At 40.5% G+C, this 16,923-nt stretch overlaps 1 protein-coding gene across 2 annotated transcripts; it reads left to right on the top strand.

Moving 5' to 3' along the window:
• The first annotated feature begins 2,359 nt into the window (after window positions 1-2,359).
• On the top strand, window positions 2,360-16,593 carry ANGEL2 (angel homolog 2 (Drosophila)). 2 transcript variants are annotated; one of them, XM_009994722.1, is made up of 8 exons: window positions 2,360-2,792; window positions 4,834-5,087; window positions 7,604-7,673; window positions 8,346-8,767; window positions 9,779-9,905; window positions 10,566-10,626; window positions 13,418-13,581; window positions 16,366-16,593. In XM_009994722.1, the coding sequence occupies exons 1-8, from the start codon at window positions 2,366-2,368 to the stop codon at window positions 16,518-16,520; spliced, it is 1,680 nt and encodes a 559-aa protein (XP_009993024.1). In that variant the 5' UTR covers window positions 2,360-2,365; the 3' UTR covers window positions 16,521-16,593. The 2 variants fall into 2 exon arrangements, with proteins under 2 accessions (XP_009993024.1, XP_009993025.1); XM_009994723.1 differs by having other exon boundaries at window positions 2,585-2,693; window positions 4,831-5,087.
• The last annotated feature ends 330 nt before the right edge of the window (window positions 16,594-16,923 follow it).

Genomic DNA, 16,923 nt, shown 5'->3' with positions numbered 1-16,923 from the left:
GGGCTGAACGGGCAGCCAGGAGGTTCTCACTCGGGTGCCACTTCAGGCTTAGCAAGCTCTGGGGTCTTTTGCTTGTAAGCTTACAGTACACCTTCTTATTGAAACAGTGAGGAACCTGAGACAGATTGATGTCACTTGGCTTTCCTTCCTGTCTTGTGGTGGTTGGTTTGTTGTTTGATTTTTTTTCTTGTGTTTCTTTGTTAAGACTCAAATGTATTTTATTTTTTTTTTGTCTGGAAAAAAGAGAACGATCACCTTATTTTCCTGGCTTTAATCACTAAGCTGCAGTTTTCCCACCTGGAAAACCAATGAGAATACAAATTTCCGCTATAAGCTGGTGCCAGAGATGACGTGACACTTAGTACCTCAGTTTCCCCCTCTCGTTGGCGTTGTGGCTTGAGCCAAGTCAATGGCTTTTTAAACAAATTTCTGACCGCTTGAAGGAAATCCATAATCCATACATCCATGGGCCATGATGGGATGCATCCACGAGTCCTGAGAGAGCTGTGAGATATTATTGCTAGGCCACTCTTCATCATCTTAGAGAGAGCATGAAGAACAGCGGAGGTGCCTGAGGACTGGAGGAGGGCAAATGTCACTCCAGTCTTCAAAAAGAGCAAGAAGGAAGACCCAGGGTTCTACAGGCTGGTTAGTCTCACCTCTGTCCCTGGGAAGGTGTTGGAACAAATTGTTCTGGACATCCTCTCAAAACATGTTAAAGCAAAGAAAGTCATTAGGAGAAGTCAGCATAGATTCACCAAGGGGACATGCTTGACCAATCTGATTGTGTTCTATGGTGGTGTAACTGTCTGGCTGGATGAGGGGAGGACAGTGGATGCTCTTTGTCTTGACTTCAGCAAAGCTTTTGACACTGTCTCCCATAAAATGCTCATTAGGAAACTCAGGCAGTGTGGGCTAGATGAGTGGACAGTGACGTGGATTGAGAGCTGGCTGTGTGACAGAACTCAGAGGGTTGTGATTAATGGGGCAGAGTCGAGTTGGAGGCCTCTAACCAGTGGTGTCCCCTAGGGGTCAATGCTCAGTCTGGTCTTGTTCAACATATTCATCAATGACCTGGACGAGGGGACAGACAGAGTGTATTCTTAAGAAGTTCACTGATTGTACCAAACTGGGAGGGGTGGCTGACACTTCAGAGGGCTGTGCTGCCATTCAGCATGACCTGGGCAGAGAAAAACCTAATGAGGTTCAACAGGGACAAGTGTAGGGTCCTGCACCTGGGGAGGAAGAACCCCATGCACCAGTATAGGTTAGGGGTGAACCTGCTGGAAAGCAGTTCTGAGGAGAAGGATCTGGGAGTCCTGGTACATAATAACTTACCCATGAGCCAGCAATGTGCCCTTGTGGCCAGGAAGGCAGATGGAATCCTGGGATGCATAAGGAAGAGTGTGGCCAGTAGGTCCAGGGAAGTCATTCTCCCCCTCTGCTCTGCCCTGGTGAGGCACATCTGGGATACTGCATCCAGTTTTGAGCTCCTCAGTTCAAGAGGAGGGCAACAAAGATGACTGGGGGGTTGGAGCATCTCCCTTATGAGGAAAGGCTGAGAGAGCTGGGACTCTTTAGCCTGCAGAAGAGAAGGCTGAGGGGAGACCATATTTATGCCTACAAGTATCTCAAGGGTGGGTGCAAGGAGGATGGAGCCAGACTCTTTTCAGTAGTTCAGTTCAGTAGGGCCAATAGGCACAAGCTGCAACATAGGAAGTTCTATTGAAATATGAGGAAAAACTTCATTATGGTGATGATGAGAGAGCACTGGGACAGGCTGCCCAGGGAGGTGGTAGAGTCCCCTTCTCTGGAGATATTAAAGACCTGCCTGGATGCAGTCCCGAGTGATGTGCTCTAGGGGATCCTGCTTAACAGGGCAGTTGGACTAGATGATCTCTAGAGGTCCCTTCCACCTCTGACAATTCTGTGATTCTGTGAAAGTGGCTTTCTAATTCCTTTCAAATAGCCTTATTACAAAGTTAATGCAGCATACAAAAATGACATCTTGTAAAGGTCATTCCACTGAGCACTTGAAAGATCTGATGGTTGAATTCAACAAGGCAGAAAATAAATTGTAAATAGTTATTCAAATGGGTAGAGTTTGGAAAATAAATGGCATTTGTAAATCTGAAGGTACAAGATGGTGTTGTAAAGTCCCCCTTTCCATATAATTTAGATAAAGTTTTTAAAATCCTGTATGTATCTAAAGAGGTTCAATATCTTACTAGAGAAAGAATATCTTCTATAGAGAAAGAATACCATACATAAGTTAGGAGCAGGATGACTTGCATCTGCAGTCTTCTGCAGGTGGATGTAATTGTGTGTAAGTAATGAAACCTGTACTTTCTTTGGTAGACACTCCATGCTTCCCCGTCATGTGCAGAGGCTGGGCAGAGACTGGATTGCCCACTGGAATGGTTCTCAGATACTCACCTGGAACAGCCCAGTTTCCAGCTGTATGAGATGGGCTGGACACTATCCCTGGGCCTCATTTCCACTTCCTGTTTCAACTGATTTCTCAACAAACTGGAGACTCCCTCCATTTTTTGGACCTTGGAGATGTTTTCAGAACTCCAACTGGCAGCTTGATAACTTCATGCAAAGTTCTTGCTTTCACCTACCTAATCCCAGTATGAAATCTGAGGGAGAAGAACCACTGACAAAGAAGAGAAGACTCAGTGACCAGCATGATGCTTTAACTCCTGAAGACGAAGCAAGCTTCTCTAATCAGAAGGAAGCATTGTGTGTTTCTGCAGCACAGAATGAAGAAAAACATAGCAGCAAGAAACGTAAAAGTTCCTCTTTGCTAATTTTCTTTGTTTATTAGTACTGAACACCTGCATTTTTTGAGTTATTGTTTGTCTTGTTGCCTCTCTGAAAAAAACATCTGTCTTAAAAATATTACACCTTTGTAATGCTGCTTAGTCTGTAAACTTGTATTTTGTGCTGTCAAACAATCAGCTAGAACTAGGTTCATTGCGCTTGGTGGTAGAACACAGTCAGTTATGGGAGGAAGTACCCAGCTGAGAAATCCTGAGCTTGGTCCAGACACTGTTGCCAGATCAGATCTGTTAACTTGGTAACTCCCTTAAAGCAAAAAGATTTAGATATCTTGCTGTGGGGCTGAGCTGGACTGGCTCCATTCTTTGTACTATACCTGAGCTCATAAGCCCTGCCGGACCAGGACTGGCTTCTCTCGGAGCCAGTTATCTGTGACCTAGATAATGGTGAACTGATGGACTGAAGGTTAATGGCATTTGCATCCAGTGTGATTGTGCAGTTTTGTTTTCACAGCTGTGTTCAGCCAGTGGCATGTTAACAAGTTTTTGTGTCACAATGTGACTGGCAGAGCAAACAGCCAATGCACTTGTCCAGATAAATACAGTAAGAAGTGCAAAGATGTCTGCCCCACTCAGTGTGGTAGACTTTCATCTAAGTGTCTGAGTTAGCTTATTACAGATAGAATGTTCTACATAGCATCCAAATGTTTTACTGAGTATTGTGGATATTTACAGTTTTGTCTACTGTGAAACAGAGGGGCACAGTCAGCATTGGTTCCTGTTCAAGTAAATTGCTTCCTTAACAAAATTTACTGAAAGTCGTATATGACTTAAAAGGGCAACAGATGCCATCAACATCCCAGAGGGATTTTTGGACACAATTATCTGTAAGGTGTGGAAACGTCATAGCCATCTTCAGAAAGTGAAAGAAGGGAGTGTGCTTTGTGCCTTTATTATTGAATCTTCTCTTACATGACATGCCTTTATCTGAGAGTATGGCTAGGATTGTGATCCTTCCCAGTTATCCTTTGTTCACATATTGTAAGGTGACAGTAATTAGAGATACCTGCTGAGGAGCAATGTGACCTTTCTCCCACTATAGAAACAGTAGTTAAAGCCTTGCCGTATTCATTGCAAATACTAGATAAAGTCCTGCATAATGTAAGCACTATCCAGATAGGGCAGATACTAACAGCTGCAGCTGCAGTTGGCCAGTGGTTGATGGCACAAATATCTGAAATCATGCCAAGGTCCAGTTGAGTTGGGACATAGAGGCTGAAAAGCATCTCTGTTTGTGAATTTTTAAGTGGAGAAATACATATCTGAAAAATAATTGGACACTTAGTGAAGGGCATATATGTTCTTCCAAACTTTCATATAGTGCTGCTAGTAATAAAACTAGGAATAGCAGAAAGGCAAAGCAAGCCTTTTCAGAAGTTCTTGGTAATTCCAAAGCTTACTAATTTTTTAATTTATTAACCTCACTGAGGGAAATTAGGTTCACAATCTGTTTTGGGACCCTTGTAATAGACCCTGTAGAAGCTTATGGCTGAGTTTGTCAGACTGTGTACAGTCTAGTGGTGAATCTTCATTCCTAACCCTTTGTTAGTCATGGGTAGAGGGATCAGCAAGATGCCCACATGCTGCTGTGAAGGGTGTATCGCAGACTAACATACTCCATCTCCACTGAGGAGGCAGTGGCAGAAGGAAGGCAGCATAAGACTATGTTGACAGACTACATTTGGCTTACCAGCCCAACAGCCTTTCTGCAGGGGGTAGGGTAGTATAGTCTGACTGCAGTGATTTGCTTACAACATTCCCATTTCCTCATTTCTAAGCAGTTTGTAATCCAGGGCATTTAATGGTTCTGTACTGTAGTTTTTGTTTAGTTTTGGGGTTGTTTGGGGTTTGGTCTTTTTGATTCTTATATAAAGTTCATGTTAAACAGAGTCTTAATCACCACTAATCAAGTAAGCCTTTAGCATTGCTTAAGGAATAAGAAGTCATATGGTATCTTACATAATTTTTCTGCTTTGTGTGCTTTTACCAGGAACCGTCAAAAGACACTGGGAATATTTCTGTCAGCACAGTAAAACAATGAAAATCTCTGAAAATAAAGAAACTGACCAAAGCAGTACAGAAAGTGAGGGAAATTTTGATTTTACAGTCATGTCCTACAATATCCTGTCACAGAGTTTGTTAGAAGGTAACTCCCATCTGTACAAACACTGCAGGCAACGCTTGTTAATTTGGACCTACAGATTTCCCAACATCCTACAAGAGATCAAACAGCTGGATGCAGATGTGAGTAGAAATAAGTATGTGGTTATTTCTTAAGAATTGATAAACTGGAGTAGTAAATTATCGCTGTCCTTTATTTTGATAGGTGGGCTCTCTAGTGAATCCAGCTGAGCTTTTTGTTATGTCCTGCTTAACAGTAGTTTTGATTTATGCTTATGCACTTAGTGTATTCTGTGTAGCGTGAATTTACAGCAAATGCAACAACTTTGCATTACCTTTCACTCATAATTGCCTTTTTTTGTCCATAACTTCCCAGAATGGTCTTTTTAATGTGACTTTGATGTTCTGCTGACACACTACTTTTTTTTTCCCCCTAATTCCAAAACCTTTCTTTATGTAAATCTTTTTGCAGTCTATGTCTAGAGCATACTTGAGTAGAGTCCTGTAAAACAGAATCACAGACTGGTTTGGGTTAGAAGGGACCTCAAAGATCTTCTAGTTCCAATCCTCCTGCCATGGGCAGGGACACCTCTCAGTTGACCGGGTTGCTCCAAGCCCCATCCAAACTGGTCTTGAACACTTCCAGGGAGGGGACATCCACCGCTTCCCGGGACAACCTGTGCCAGTGTCATGCTGGTGTCTCGTCACTCTCACAGGAAAGAATTTATTCCTAAGGTCTACTCTAAATCTCTGTTCTTTCAGCTTAAAACCTTTCTCTCTTGTCCTATCACCACAGGCCCTTGTAAAAAGTCCCTCTCCAGCATTCCTGTGGCCCCTTCAGGTACTGGAAGGTGCTCAGAGGTCTTCCTGGAGCCTTAGAGTAAGAACAGCTATACTTGCTTAGGTCAGAGGTCCACCTAGTCTAGTGTCATGTCTGTAACAGTAAGAAATGATAGATGCTTAGGGTAGGACACCTTTCTCCAGGATAGACTCAGCTTCTGGGACTGTACAGTTTAGGAAGCTCCAGAGCTGGAGGCTCTTGCTTCAATTGTGCCATAGGGTATTTAGTGCAAAGAACATGCAAGATTGGATAATTGGTCATTATTCGCAAACACTAAATCTTGCATGCCACCCTTTTGTGGAAGAAAAATAGGCAAGCTCAAATATTTTACTTTGATTGTTTGAGGCCTTGGGTGATGAGTCTGCTGCGTGGATCTCTGTTTTCTTGAGATTAATGTGCAAGGTTGAGAGAATGATGCAACTGTTAATAGTCTCCACATGAGCCTGGTCCACCTGTAGTTCTCTCAGGTGTTCATTTCTCTCTTTATGTGGTACTCTGCACCATTTGACTTGTGAACAATCATGCTGGTGTTCTCTACTGAGACCTAACTTGGGACTACTTCTTATGTTTGGGTCTGAAAAAATAACTTACGTTGTAGGGCTCTACCTGTTTTTGTTGTATTGTGGGGGTTTTTTTTGTTTGGTTTTAAGGACACTTAACCACTTCTGTTAAATCTTCATCAGGAAGTCAAGTTGGTAAACTTTTTGCTTCAATAATTGTTCAGGCCAATAAAAGGTTGGTGATAGTTTCCAACCTGTTCATGTCAGACAACAGTATCCAAAAAATCAAAGTAGTTGTATTAGGGAAGCCACAGAAAAACTGCCATTTGAGAAGTGCAATTATATTAATACATAGCAAGGAAGCTGGAGATTAAAGTCCCATTCAGGCTTTCCCTCATAAATGAATACATACTGTGTGTATGTGATCTTTACAGTGAGATACATTAGTGGGTTTTCTGGGAGAGACATTGGGCAGAGGAACTCTGAGGATCTGCCTGGTGCTATTAGTGGTTACACATAGTTCTCTCACATGGAAGGGCTGGAACCAAAGCCAGCCCCTCTGTCAAGTAGCAGTTCAGTGTGGGGTTCTTGCTGAGCTCTGCAGGGACACACAACTCAGCGCTGGAGTAAAGAGGTGATGCCTTCTGCTGCACACATTGAGTCATCACAGGCAGCTGCTTACAGACAGACCCTTGTACATACTGGTACCCTTGGTGCAGAGGAAGTTCTTCCTAAAGAATATAGACTTTTAACTCATTCGGGTTTTTTTAACTGTAACCTTAAAGTGAAGCCAAAATTTCAGAATATTGCTTGAATTTTTGTTCGCCGTTTAGACCTTGAGCGAGCTAGTGTCAGCTGGGTAAATTTGTAAATCCGTGTGTTACTGCAGAGTGCACTCCAAGGTGCTGAGAACTCTCTTTTAATGGAGTATTTTGAGGTTGATCTTTGGTTCAGTTCATCACAATATGGAAACTTGTCCACACTGTAGTTAATGAAGACTGTGCCCTTGGCCTCTTTATCTACTGCTCTGTTATTTGGCCCTTTGCTACACTGCTGAGAATGTATTAGCAGGTCACTATTTCAATTAATTTTACATCTGAAAATGTATGTTTGTCTGAGAGCGTGGGAGGAATTGGAGCCTTCTTCACAATTTTCAGGAGCATTTTCTATAGGAGAGTGAATCATTTTGTGTGATTATGGTGGCGATTTTAATACCTATATAGACTGGCCAACAGAGATATGATACAATCTTTTGATGTACTTACTAATATCTTTCTAATGGTTAACTTTTGCCTTAGGTACTCTGTTTGCAAGAAGTCCAAGCAGACCACTATAGAACAGAGATCAAGTCAAGTTTGGAATCCTTAGGTATGATGAAACCTGTATAACCAATACATTGTCTTCTCCCCTAGTACCGCTTTCCTCAAAAAAAATCTTAGATTATAAAATTAAGCCTCCTGCCATCACAGGCAACAATGTTATGTGCCTCCTTTTACAAATTCATCAAGTGTTGACAGCTTTCCTCTTGCTGCTAACTGCATAATTACATAATTTTGTAAATATGTTGGAGACCTTTGCCCTGTGAATCATTTTGGACTGATTTGTAACTTGCAGTGATTATTGCTTTTGATTTGAATACTTCACTGATATTATTCCTGAACAATTATGGTGATACCCGGAAAAAATGTCAATACATAAGTCCACTTTCATTTGTGTTGTGGGGTCTTTTTTGTTGTTTTGGTTTGAGTTTTTTTTACACATTAGGAGAGAAAACCATGCTTGCTGTATTAGACTATATGTATGCATATGCACCACAAAAAGTACTAGGCCTTTTTTCATTTAGCATCTAAACTGAATCTAGGCAGGACAAAGTTCTTTGTGTTCACTTTTCTGTGTGAATTGTACACAAAAGTCTTTGGTACTTCAGCCTGGGTGTTGGCTGCCACGTGAGAAAAGTAGCATGAGGCTTTTCTAATTTTTTTTAGAAAAACAAATCTATTTATACAATGGTATTTTATATTTTTATTGCCTTTTTTGCAGGGTATCACTGTGAGTATAAAATGAGGACAGGGAGAAAACCTGATGGCTGCGCTATTTGCTTCAAAACTTCCAAATTTAGCCTGATCTCCTCAAACCCCGTGGAATTTTTTCGTCATGATATTCCACTTTTGGATAGGGACAACGTTGGACTGGTGTTGCTTCTGCAGCCTAGATTTCACTGCAAAACTAATGCTGCCATCTGTATAGCCAACACACATCTTCTGTATAACCCGAGGCGAGGTGACATCAAACTGACCCAACTTGCAATGCTCCTGGCAGAGATTGCAAGTGTTGCCCCTCAAAAGGATGGCACCTTCTGCCCAATTATCATCTGTGGTGACTTCAATTCTGTTCCTGGTTCTCCACTGTACAAATTCATAAAGGAAGGAAAGTTAAATTACGAAGGACTTGCTATCGGAAAGGTAGGCTGTACTGTGACTTCCCACAAAAAAAAAAAAAAAAAAAAAAGTTAAAACTGATTAAAGAGAAATATTTGAGTAGTGCTAGCATGCTGTAGCTGGGCTTGGGATTATTTCCATTATGGTACCAGTCTTGGTGTCCTTTACACAGTCTGAAAAGGAAGAGTTACTATGGAGTTACTAAAACCTGCTTGGGTATATTAGCTGTGCCTTACAGATGATTGAATTTGCTTCTGGCATTATGAAATTAAACACTTGCAAATGAATTTTTTGTGCTTGAAAGGTAGTTATCCAGAGGATGATTGCATTACTGTGTTTAAGTGTCCCAGTCTTTAAGTAGGATAAAACAACTACTTAATTGAATACATACTGTGTACTCTCTGGAAAGAGGATGCTTATTTAGCTAAACTTTGAGTTACAGTGGCTAGAATAATTGTAAAAGCAAAAGTGCCATTAGATGCTGAACCAAAACTGTTTCAGGTTTGATAGTGTTTTTTTGTTGTAAGCTCATGTCTGTAGCTGTTGGATGTGTAAAATGCTATTTGATAGAAAGTAACTGGAGTACATACAAGGGGAAAACATGAAAAATAGGCCCACTGGTGTTTGTTGCTAGTGTGTAGTTTTTTTGAGGCCTACTTTGACTTTACTTGCTCCCAGAAGAAAAACTATCATGGAGTTAAAGTAACTGTCAGCTAAGGAGCTGTATATACACAGTCCTGTTACGTTGCTAAGTGTTCTTGGTAGTCTTAGTAGTCTCAGCTTAGTGTCACAAGAACTGTATTGAAAACCTGGGTAGCTGCAAAAAACTTAAATGTAAACAAAGGTGGTATACATGAGAGGTTACTCCTTTTTACAAAGATTTGACAAGCCATTATAAAAGACTTATTCTAGGGGGCTGGGATTTGGTTTGTTTGATAAAAACTTTAAACTTCACCCAAAAACATCCTCTTTTAATTTTTTTTCTCTTTTTAATTCAGATTTACATTTGAAAAAAGTTCATGTTGTCTTTCTTAGGTCTCTGGACAAGAGCAGTTTCCAAGGGGACAAAGAATTCTACCTATTCCAATTTGGCCAAAAAAATTGGGTATTTCGCAAAACTGTGTATATGAAATAAAACAGCAACAAAAAGAAGAAAATCCAGGTCAGTTTCTAGATTGAGTTTTGTGATCCTTTAAAAATAGCATTCAAGTAGCACTGAAAAACAGATTATCTGTTCTAGTGGGGGGAGAAAACAGTGAGTCTTGAGCTTGCAAAACCTTTTTGTTGGGCTCAGTGTAAAGTTTTTTGTTCACATAAGCATTTACAAATTTGAACCTTTAGAAGATAATAGTAGAAATTGCCATTCAGGAGCTGGTGCATAATATTTAAACTACTGTGTTTGTGTCATGAAAGCCAGTTGTGCTGTAACTGGGAAGAGGGATATGGAGGAACACACACAAGTATGTAGTGTGAACCTACATTCTGCTTCAGTGTTTATGTATAATGGTGCAAGGTGTAAGAGCAAGGGGGAAAAGCAAGTGATTCCTTTCAGCATGTAATTACATCTTTCATCCATTTTTTCTTTGACAGAAAAAAAAAAAACAATTTTAAAGGAATGGGACATAATTTGTAACAGTTCTTGGAGGGGATCTTACTATTGGAATAGAATATTTTAATCCAGCTTTGTGAATTGTATCATGCCTGCAGCAAAAAAAAAGTGTATTTAAGGATATTGTTTTCTGTAGCTTTTCTGTAGCTTTTCAATATTAATCCTGCCTACCCCCTATTTTTAATGTAAATTGACTGTATTTTTATTTTGCAGAAGAAAAATTGGAAGAAGCAATACAGGACAACACTCAGGAGATAGTAACAACATCTGAAAAGTATGTGTTGGGAGAAAAAATATTTGAAAGCTCTTAACGGGTTCCCAGTGTTGAGGGTTTGTTTTGTTTTTAGATCAAACTTGCATTTGATTTCAGATGTGGATACAAGATTCTCACCCAACCCAGTCTGTCCATCTGGCAAAATGAGCCATGACCATGAGCCAGCAATGTGCCCTTGTAGCCAAGAAGGCCAATGGCATCCTGGGGTGTATTAGAAAGGGTGTGGCTAAGTAGGTCAAGGGAGGTTCTCCTCCCCCTCTATTCTGCCTTGGTGAGGCCACATCTGGAGTATTGTGTCCAGTTCTGGGCCCCTCAGTTCAAGAAGGACAGGGAACTGCTTGAAAGAGTCCAGCGCAGAGCTACGAAGATGATTAAGGGAGTGGAACATCTCCCTTAGGAGGAAAGACTGAGGGTAGCTTGGAGAAGAGGAGACTGAGAGGCGACCTCATCCGTGTTTACAAATACATTAAGGGCAAATGTCAGGAGGATGGAGCCAGGCTTTTTTCAGTGATGTCCACTTATAGGACAAGGGGCAGTGGGTGCAAACTGGAACATAAGAGGTTCCACATAAACATCAGAAAAAACTTCGTTACTGTGAGAGTGACAGAGCACTGGAACAGGCTGCCCAGAGAGGCTGTGGAGTCTCCTTTGCTAGAGACATTCAAAACCCGCCTGGACAAGTTCCTGTGTGATATGCTCTAGGGGATCCTGCTCTGACAGGGGGGTTGGACTAGATGATCTTTTGAGGTCCCTTCCAACTCCTAAGATTCTGTGATTCAAAAAAGTCATATTCCATTTAAATATTAAAAGGCTGATCAGACAGCAAAAGACTAGAATTGGAAATAATGAAGTAGCGTGTGTGTGTGTGCTTGCAGGAACTTGGAGATATGATTTCAGAATGCAGAGACAAGGTGTCAGTGCTGTTTAGAGGGTACTTTGCTTATTAAAAGAATGCTTTTGACATTTTTGTCACTTACTGACATAAACACAACATTCAGCTGTGCAGTGACATCGTAGGAAAACTGAACTTCAGTCCAGATATAGAAACAATGTTTTTAAGAGGGAGGGGGAATCAACAAAAACTGCATAATCCAGCTGCTTGAAGTGTTGGCACTTTTCTCTTTACTGTTTTTGAGATACTGGAATATGGATGCTAATAAAATCCTATAATATTACATAAAATTGGGATAAAGGAGGGAAAGAAACTAAGATAATAAAGTCTTGCTCGTCAAGAGTTCTGTGGGAGAATTTGAGTCCCAGAAACTTGGAGTATTATGGATTTGGTAGTGCAACACTTATTCAGATCAAAACGCTTGGTAAACTGAAGGAGGAAACCACCACTAAATTGCTGTAAAGGAAAATGTAACTTTTTTTTAAAAAAGGAAAAAATATATTTGCATTTACCAAACTGATAAATGCATATGAAGGAACACATAGAAAAGGGATAATTGCCTTAGCTGTCAATGTGTGATGTTAGGCTTCAAGTCAGCTATTTCTTCTCAGGAATGAGATTTTCATATCACTGCAGGCAGTTAGATTTAAACATTTGGTGATTCTTAGTGATAAAAAAATCTAAGTAATGGCATTTCTGGGAAAAGAAGTTGATAAGCAGACAGAAAGCCTTATTCTAAAGTGTAGATCCATAGCAAGCCACATGCCTGTTCAGGGTTACTTAACCTCTTCTTAAAAATTGTCATGTATCAAGAGCAGAAATTACTACCCATCTGGTTGTAAACTGGCATGTTTGTCAGTCTTGTCTAAGTCAGTCAGGTGAACATGCTGATCTATTTTTTTTCTAATTGCTTGGTTTTTACCAATGCAACTGTGCAAGGTGAGGCAGGTACAGCTGAGGGATGGATGATTTGCAGAGCTGAGGGGAGCAAGTGGCTGGAAAGGAGAGAGCAGTTTTTCTGCTGAAAGCTGCAGTTCTGTGGCTTACTTTCAAGATTGACTAAACAGGTGAGATGAGATGGGCTGAACTGAGGAGGACAGACTGACAGATGATGAGGAGAAATAAAATGGGAGCCTAAGTGGAGGAATGATGATTAGCCTAACTTGAAAACACTGGATAATTGCTTGGTTTTTACCAATGCAACTGTGCAAGGTGAGGCAGGTACAGCTGAGGGATGGATGATTTGCAGAGCTGAGGGGAGCAAGTGGCTGGAAAGGAGAGAGCAGTTTTTCTGCTGAAAGCTGCAGTTCTGTGGCTTACTTTCAAGATTGACTAAACAGGTGAGATGAGATGGGCTGAACTGAGGAGGACAGACTGACAGATGATGAGGAGAAATAAAATGGGAGCCTAAGTGGAGGAATGATGATTAGCCTAACTTGAAAACACTGGATAATGTTAGTTTAGGGGAGAGGAAAAAAAAAAAACAAAACAACTTTTAATTTTGCTGTTTGCTGAAGGGACTGGTTAGATGAGTTCATAGTTCATTGCTTTCACATAAGCTGCTGTTGTGGTCACTTCTACATGTGTAAGGGAGAGGTTGCTGGAGAGGATACAAGGTGTAAATGGAGGTGAAAGCTACGTGTAATTAAAGTGTCGGTTAAGCCGGTTTTGATAGGCTCTTAGGGATCTGCCTCTTACTTGAGAAATCTGCCTGCATTTTACCTGCAGAGGTTTAGGCCACTAACACAAAAGACTATGGGATTAATTGCATGAGAGAAAAGCTAGTTTGCATATCTAGGTAATTAATTTGGTTTGTAACCAGAAACTATTTGTCATTTCTTCATTGCTTATTCTAGGAAAGATGAGAAAATAAGAATTATTTTCTTTGATTCCTGTTAGGTTGTCTTCAAAATTGCAGCACCATTTTAAATTGTCTTCAGTCTATTCTCATTACTTTCCTGAAACTGGGATCCCAGAAGTAACAACTTGTCACTCCCGAAGTGCTGTCACTGTGGATTATATTTTCTATTCTGCAGCAAATGATGACACGGCTCCCACGCCAGGTAAATAAACCAACTTTCAGTTATTTGTCACAAATACAGAACAGAAACATTCAGATACTGTTCTAAGGGAAGTGTTCTGAGAGTTTAATCTGAATGAAGTACCACAGAGGCTTGTGGTGGTGCTTTTAATGTCAGCTCTTATCTGAGAAATGGGGCTGGTCTTGTTGACTTACCACAGTTCGACTTGTAGTGCCACACACAGGGCAAACTTTTTACCTCGCTGAACATTCCTGTAGTTGCCATCTCAGCATGGAGACTAGAGCTGAGGCTACATAAAAGGAGCTCTGTAAAGAGAACACTGCTGGTCCTCATGCATGTGGGACCTACAACAAAGCTGTATTTCCAAACAGCAACAAAACGGTGATTGGCAATTTTCGGTGTGTACTAAAACTGGTAAATGAACTGTATCTAAGAAAGTTACTTTTCAGATAGTCTTGTTGTAATATCTATCAAGTAAATGACCTCCGGGGCCTTTGCTCTGAGAGCAGTCACTTGCACACGCCCACTTGTGACTCTCTTGATTGCAATTGCAGCTAAAACTCAGCAGATGGTGCGAGAAAGACATGGTACCTCTGTGGGTGTTTTTCTTGGTGGGTAACACAGGCTCTCCACTGCATTTGTGCTCTCACCATGGGTACTTCTGAGCAGTGCACATTCCATGTTTGCACAGTGTGGTGCTATCAGATAAATGGCTCTGCAGAACTCTGAGCACAGAAATCTGGATTCTACTCCTGCTCCTACTGTAGACTGCAACTGATTTTTATAAGTGAAAATACCACCTTCATCTCTCATATTCACCGCTTATACTCAAAAGACTAGATTGTTAAAATTCAGTGAGTCAATGCACAGAAGTCTCATTTGTCATAACATGCAGGGTAAATGCTTTTTTAATGTAAAGTATCAAATACAAAAGCTTCACAATACAGAAATGAAAGCTTTCACTAAAAAACTTAAGATATAAGAACTGTAAATGACTTCTGAATGCATTGTGATGCAACAGTGTTGCATGTGATTTCAGAGTATATCCCTGTGCAAAATTTAATCCTAAATCACCTGCTTATGTATTTTGTTGCACCACCATTGCCCCAGCAGACCTATAGCACTTCTTTCTTTCTGCAGTTGTTTTTCAAGTAGATTCTTCACCCCACATCAGAGTACAAAATGGGGCCAGACTTGAATTCTGCAAGTAGTCTAAGCTGATGAAGCTTTTATTCATTAGTTCTTAGAAACTAAGCAGTTGTCTGGGTTTTCAGTTTTCTGATGACCTGGACCTCTGTATTAGGAATGGTCAAAGTCCAAACGAGTGAGTATTGAATGTGGTCTAAGCTGACTGATAGCATTTTTTCCATTTAAAGTTTTTCAGTTGTTTAAGGTTTTCATTCTTCAGTCTGTGTCATGCTTAGCCAAGTATTTGGTTTGGTATTCAGGATTTGCTGTGAAAGCAGGGTTCAGTATCTGTAGGAGTCAGATTTGCCGGTTCCAGAGCGCTCTGAGCTGCCTTTAATCACTGCATGCAGACCAAGCTCCCTGTAGCAACAAACTGCTCCTTTGTAGACACGAAGGTGCTGTGCCAAATGACACATTTGGCTAAAAAGCTGGGTGGACCTATGCTCTAGAGCTGAGACATTTTTGCACTAAAAAAAGTTTTCCTTCAGAGCAGCAGTAAACAGCTGCTGGATTGCTAGAGAACTGGAAAGCTGGCAGATGGCAAAGGAGTGAAGGTGTTAGAACAACCCCAGGAGTTTAAGTTGCTGGATAATCCTTCAAAATACCCTAAACATAAACCAGGACCAGGTTCAGCCAGGAGGTTCGGAAATTGCTGATCACTTTGACATATTTTCTGTATGGAAGTTACAGTTGCCATTTGTGCAGGTTCTGAAAGCACTCAAGGCTGCTCAGAATCCTGGCTGTGCTCTGAAAGCAGTAGCTAGGCTTACTGAGTAGTCATCTCACTCAAGCAGATAGCTCAAGGAGTTTAAAGGTTTGACACATCATGGAAGGATCTCATTCTCCATGGAACTCTACTTGAGTTGGGAAAAGCTTGTTACTCCTTGCTGCTTATAGTTTTCTTTTTTCTTTTTCTTAATGAGGACACATATTTTAAGCATAGTGTAATAGTAAGGTGTAATAATAGTGAGACTGTGAGTCATTTTCCCCCCTTTCCAGGAGCAATGTGGTGTTTCTTGTGTGTGTGGTGGGAGATGGTTTTGTAGTTTTTGTTTGGTTAGTTGGTTTGTTTTGGTTTGGTTTTAGGCAATTATAGGAATAGGTAGCAGGAAATAGCAGAGAAAGATCCCTTAGGGTGAAGATTTAGGAAGGGAAATGCGAGGTGGTTTTCATCTTCATGAGCCGAGAATTAATGTATGACTTGCCTGCTGGAGAACTGTGGTCCTGAGGACACAGAAATAAAACATTATGTGAACCAGCATCTCTCAAAAGATGCTTGATTTTGTAAGTGTCAGCTCTGATGTGCTAGACTATAGGACTGGATTGTGTGAGGATTTTTCAAGGGAAACATGAACAAATAAATCCCTTTTCTACCTCAGTTTACCCCTCCACAAAATGGAGGGGTAGTGTCTTTTCACAGTACTTGGAGCTCTACTGGTTTTACGTTCTAGTGTGAGAGTAATAGTAAACAAGAATAATTTCGGAACTACCTTATTGGTGATTTTGATGGAAATAATGACTTCACATTATTTCTGCCATACTGGTTTTTTCTTTCTGCATATGTGTGATTTTTAGCCCACACTGATTAACATTGTTTTATTTTTTACTTTTTATCAGGAGCAGAGGATTCTTTTCATGGAGGTCTGAAACTTCTTGGCAGACTAGCACTTCTAACAGAGAAAGATCTTTGGACTGTTAATGGTCTTCCCAATGAAAATAACTCTTCTGACCACCTGCCATTGGTAGCAGAGTTCAGGCTTATTGAACGGTAATATCCAAAGGACTTTTTGTGTAGGTAAATTTACCTTCACCTTCTCTCTTCATGTGATTGTTATTTTTTTAAAGGTTAATCCAAGCACTGCTGGTTCGGTTTAAATAAGTTTGCATGCTTGCTGATTTGTTAGTGTTGTGTAAAGTAGACTTTTTTAAGAGAGTGTTTTTTTAAGGTGTTTACTTTATGAAGTCTTTAAGGCAAAAAAAAAAAAAATTCATATTATCTCTTTGATAATAGACAACATCTGTGCCAGTGTCATAATGGCATTATTTTTCACAGAGATGCTGTAAATAGTTTTTATGATAAATCATAGTAAAACTGATTATTCTCTGAGAACTGCGTGTTTCTTCCAGTAACAGGGAATGAGGTTGTGTGCATGCCATGCTTCATAATAAGATGAA

The sequence above is a fragment of the Chaetura pelagica genome, unplaced genomic scaffold (genome assembly GCF_000747805.2).
Source record: "Chaetura pelagica isolate M959 unplaced genomic scaffold, ChaPel_1.0 scaffold2, whole genome shotgun sequence".
Classification (NCBI taxonomy): domain Eukaryota; kingdom Metazoa; phylum Chordata; class Aves; order Apodiformes; family Apodidae; genus Chaetura; species Chaetura pelagica.
This window is presented reverse-complemented; position numbering and strand designations above follow the sequence as displayed.